Source organism: Carlito syrichta, unplaced genomic scaffold (genome assembly GCF_000164805.1).
Source record: "Carlito syrichta isolate Samal-C Ts95f unplaced genomic scaffold, Tarsius_syrichta-2.0.1 Scaffold120447, whole genome shotgun sequence".
Lineage (NCBI taxonomy): Eukaryota > Metazoa > Chordata > Mammalia > Primates > Tarsiidae > Carlito > Carlito syrichta.
The window spans coordinates 61,546-66,701 of NW_007064543.1; the positions used below are offsets into that span (position 1 = coordinate 61,546).

The window sequence follows — 5,156 nt, forward strand, 5'->3', positions numbered from 1 at the left end:
TGGGGGGCAGTGCAGAAAAAGAAAGGCCAGTGAGGACCTCCCACCAAGGGTGCTGGTAGGAGGGGCTGTGGATAGCCTTAGAAGGTAAAATGGGCTGGGCTGGGTTTGGGGCCTCCGAGACCCCAGTTGTTTCTGGCTTTGGAAGGAACACAGGAGGGGAGAGGAGTGGCCTCCATGGGCTGGAGGGACCTAGATGTGTAACCCCCAGGTAGGGTCCATTTGGCCTCTTTGTGATGGCTAATACTGTGTGTAATGTCCGAGGCACTGAGGACGGATGGGAGAGAGAGAGGCAGTGCTGGGCAACAGGCTGTCATCTCAGATCCCTGATGCCAGGAGACTGCCTTTGCAGACCATGCTCAGTTACACGAAGCAGTGCAGGACCCTGACCCACAGACAAAGAAGTTCCTGCTTCTCAGGAAGCATATCCCCCTCCTTGTCCTGCCCTGCCAGGATTTTGAGGAAAGAAGCTGCAACAGTCCAAGCTTGGAAAAGGCAAGGGGCAGGGAACCATGACAGCTTAGAATCATGGCAAGAAGCTCTTTAGGGAGCAAGGCTCCAAGGAGAGTTTCTGAGAGTTGACAATTAAGGATTCCCCAGGTAGAGCACAGGGAAAGGAGGCTTGGGACAATGGCCCTGGGACCTTGTTTCCATCCAGTACTCTGTGCATCTAGGCCTGGCTGGGGACCACCCACCCTGGAGGGAAATGGTGGGGCAGAGTGACCAGCCCCAACCTATGGTGAGATTCTCCTTTCCTGCATCTCAGAGAAGGCTGCACTGATATTTGCACTGCACCTGCAGTTTACAAAGCACCTTCCCAAACATGATCCCCTGCCACTCACGAGGAACATGATCGCTGCTGAGGCTTGTTCCTGGCCACACCCGGGCCTCTGGTGCAGCCCTCTCCCTAGCCCCCTTCCTTGATCCTCCTTCTCTCTATTGGCACCTTCCTTCAGCATATCAACACACTTGGCTTTCTACTATGGTTAATTTTAAAATTCAAAAAACCCTTGGATCCCAAACCTCCTTAAACCACTGCCTTCTCCACCTTTCTCTGTTAGCAGGAACTCTGCCATTTCTTTATCTGCACCCTGTGGTCTACTGTCCCCACTCTAGCCCTGTGGCCTGCCTTCGCTGGGCACCACTTTTCTGAAACCATTCTGATATTGACACTGGTGATATCTCAGCTGGCAAATCCTAGGTACACTCTTCAATTGCAATTTTACCTGGCCCCTTTTAACACTGGGAACTACCTCTGCATTCCTGAAGCCCCTCATCTCGGCCTTCAGGGCTCACCTTCTTCTGGCCCTCTTCCTGCTCCCAGACTCCTGTGGCTCTGCTGCTGTGGCTGAATGCTGGACCCCACCCAACCACCTCTGAATACTGATAATCCCAGTCTGTCTCCATCCAGTGCTTGAGAGATATCTTCCCCTGGTGTTCCCCAAAGCACCTATTTCCCCCAGGCAGACTCCTCCTGTCATGTTAGCTCCTGACATGTTAACCCACCCTGGAACACAGTCTCCTCCTTGGCCCTGCCACCTGAACCCATTTGCATGAGATTTTACCAGTTCCTTCTCCCCACATCCTATCCAGGCCTTCCCACTGGTGCCAAACCGGAGGCCATGCAGACTCCACCCTCCCAAGTCCCCAGCTACTCCTTCCAATGCACCCAGGGATGGCAAAAGAGGGGTCATGCTGAAGGCAAGAGAGGGGTTTGCAGGGCCGAGGGTGCAGGCTGGAGTATGCTGGGGAGTAGCATCAGGGCAAGGTCTAGGGTGAAACAAGAGAGACACTCTTGGGGTCGTGCACTCACTGATTCTGCACTTCAGCTGTGTTCCGGGTGCCTCTCGTGATTCACCCTAGGCCTAGCTCTGGCATGTGGAGATAGACTGGCCCACGAGTGGCAAAATGCTCTTCTCCATACCCTGGGAGACAGGTCCTGAGAGAATGGAATTCTGCAAAGGCAGTGGACCAGTAGTAAACTTCCCAGCAGCCCAGGGCTGTCATTCCTGGTGTGGCCAGAAGACTCCTGAAGGACAAGAGTTTTGTCAGGCTCCCTTAGTCTGGGCCTGATAGAAAGGACACAGCATTAGAACAGGACATCTGGGTAGAAGATGGTCTACCGAGCACTCAAGGGCTTTAGGGTGCCACATTCACCTTGATAGGAGGGAGTAGGGGGTAAGGACCCGAAGGGTGCTGCCTCCCATTCCTGGCACTTGTATTTGAGGGTCTCACCCGTGGCAGGCACTGCCTGGTGCCCTGCCCGGCTGCATTATGCGGATCTCTGGGGCAGGTGTTCCTGGGTGCAGACTTGAGACAAAGGAACGAGGAAGCAGGGCCTCCCTGAGTGCAGGTAACCTGAGGCCTTGCCCCCCCTGCTCCTGTGGGCCGTCTTGGAAGAAGGGGGCGCACACCCACAGAAGGGCTTGGAGGACTTCATGGTGAATTGAGCAGGGTCAAGGTCCACAGGGCGGGGGAAGGGGAGGGGTATAATCCAGGAAGTCTTCCCGGTGGCAGTGAATTCTCAGCAGGGCTTCTCCTGGGCACCGCTGGGTGCCCCTCCCCCCGCCCACCTGTGGGAAATGCAGGCCCCGGGGGAGGCTCCGCCAGCGCCAGCAGCTGGCGCCACTGCGTCCTCTGCTCAGGCCTCAGTCAGCCTGGGGACCTCCGCGGAGTACTCACCTTTGGAGGGGGCCTCTTTTGCCAGGGCCCCCGCGCGGCCGAGTTGGGAAGACCTCCGGGAGGGCTCTCTTGCCACCCTGCAGGTGCGGCCCCGGTCCGTCTGCAGGGGGCGGGGCGTGCCCGTGGTGGCGCCCACCCGCGACCCAGATGTGCGGCGCCGCGGCAGCCCCCGCCCATCCAACCCCCCCAAGACTCCAGTTTCCTCCCGCGCCCGCCGCCTCGGGGCGCCAGGCATTTGGCAGCCCCACGAGGTAGGTCCTTCATTCTTCCCATTTTGCAGAGGAGAAAACTGCAGTTCGGGATGGCTCAGTTGGCCTGTCCAAAGTCGTGCAGCTGCTTCGGGCCGAGCCCCGACTGCGAGAGTGAAGCACATGGCCCCTGCAGACCGGGCCTTGGAGGGTCCCAGGCTTGAGGACCTGTTGGCCCCTCACCCCCTTGGAAAGGCAAGGAGAGAAGCCTGCGCTGGTAGTGAGCTTCCACTTCTGCCCTTGACTGCAACACCCTAGGTTAGGGGCTGGGAAGGACCCCCACTCTCAATTTTTGGATGGATAGGGGTGTGTTTCTCTCCCTCCCCTAACTTCTGAGCTTCCCTGTTGGGTGCAGGTACTCCTCTTCCCTTCTAATCCCATCTCCCCAACCCATGAGGTTGGGATGTAGGAGCATAGACTCAGGGTAAAGAAGTTCTAAATTCTGGGGGTTGCAGCAAAAAGTTGAAAGGGCCACTGGGTCTCGGAGGCCCATGACCAAGGTGGGGTTGAGGAAGAAGTTTAGGGGTGGAATGCTGAGCAAAGCTGGGAGGGAATGTGCATGGTGCCCTGGGGGTTGAACTTTATCAGGTGGGCAACAGGCAGCCCCCATTTCCAAGCTCTCTCTCTTACCCCCCGCCCAATTCCTTCACCTCAGATGCCTGGGGATTCTTTGTGCCCATTGTAAAGAAGGGAACACTGAGGGGCAGGGTGGTGCTGGGGCTGACTTAGCTGGGGTGGTGGGAGCAAGGGTGGGGTCTGATCTAGCTCTGTCTTCTCACCTGTCCTCACAGTGCCTCCCTGGCTTAGTCATGGCGAAGCTGGAGACACTGCCTGTGCGTGCTGACCCAGGGCGGGATCCCCTCCTGGCCTTTGCCCCACGGCCCTCTGAGCTTGGACCCCCAGACCCACGCCTGGCCATGGGCAGTGTGGGCAGTGGGGTGGCCCATGCCCAAGAGTTTGCCATGAAGAGCGTGGGCACCCGCACAGGGGGTGGGGGCAGCCAGGGCAGTTTCCCAGGCCCCCGCAGCAGTGGCAGTGGGGCCAGCAGGGAGAGGCCAGGCCGCTACCCCTCAGAGGACAAGGCTCTTGCCAACTCCCTCTACCTCAACGGCGAGCTGCGGGGCAGTGACCACACTGATGTCTGCGGCAACGTGGTGGGCAGCAGCGGGGGCAGCAGCAGCAGCGCTGGCAGTGACAAGGCCCCGCCACAGTATCGTGAGCCCAACCACCCACCCAAGCTCCTGGCCACCTCTGGCAAGCTAGACCAGGTCAGTCCCCAGGGCCTGAGGCCCTCACAGCCTTTTCTGGGAGTGGCAGGCAGCCCAGAGAGGAGGGTAGGGTGGACCTTCTCGGAGGTTGGGTTACGGAGCCAGGATGGTGCCCAGGGGCCAAGTGCAGCTGGTGGATCCAGGACAGGGACCTGACTTGGGGGAGCCATGCACTGGGGACCTCAGGATGGAAATGCAGTAGGGGTGGGAGGTGAGGCTGAACAAGCCTCGGTGGGAAGGAGGAGGCTGGGGCCAAGGCTGAGACCTCACCCTGATGCCCACTCCACATTCCTGGCTTTTACACAGTGTTCAGAGCCACTAGTTCGGCCATCGGCCTTCAAGCCTGTTGTACCCAAGAACTTCCACTCCATGCAGAACTTGTGCCCCCCGCAGACCAATGGGACTCCTGAGGGACGACAGGGCCCTGGTGGCCTCAAGGGTGGACTGGACAAGTCTCGGACGATGACCCCAGCGGGCGGGAGTGGGGGCGGCCTCTCAGACTCAGGCCGGAACTCACTCACAAGCCTGCCCACCTACAGCTCCAGCTATAGCCAGCACCTGGCGCCCCTCAGTGCCTCCACCAGCCACATCAACCGCATCGGCACCGCCAGCTACGGTAGCGGCAGTGGTGGCAGCAGCGGTGGGGGATCGGGCTACCAGGACCTGGGGGCCTCCGACAGTGGGCGGGCCTCCAGCAAGAGCGGGTCCTCGTCATCCATGGGGCGGCCAGGCCACCTGGGATCTGGGGAGGGGGGAGGTGGGGGCCTGCCGTTCGCGGCCTGCTCCCCACCCTCGCCCAGTGCCCTGATCCAGGAGCTGGAGGAGCGGCTGTGGGAGAAGGAGCAGGAGGTGGCCGCTCTGCGGCGCAGCCTGGAGCAGAGCGAGGCGGCGGTGGCCCAGGTCCTGGAGGAGCGGCAGAAGGCATGGGAGCGCGAGCTGGCTGAGCTGCGGCAGGGCTGCA

General features: G+C 59.9%; 1 protein-coding gene across 1 annotated transcript in view; it reads left to right on the top strand.

The window, feature by feature from the left end:
* The first annotated feature begins 3,718 nt into the window (after nt 1-3,718).
* The window catches only part of LZTS3 (leucine zipper tumor suppressor family member 3), a 7,129-nt gene continuing 5,691 nt past the window's right edge, over nt 3,719-5,156 (top strand). Inside the window, 2 exon segments of the mRNA XM_021707520.1 lie at nt 3,719-4,195; nt 4,502-5,150. Coding sequence (XP_021563195.1) covers nt 3,737-4,195; nt 4,502-5,150 — 1,108 coding nt within the window. The 5' untranslated portion in view covers nt 3,719-3,736.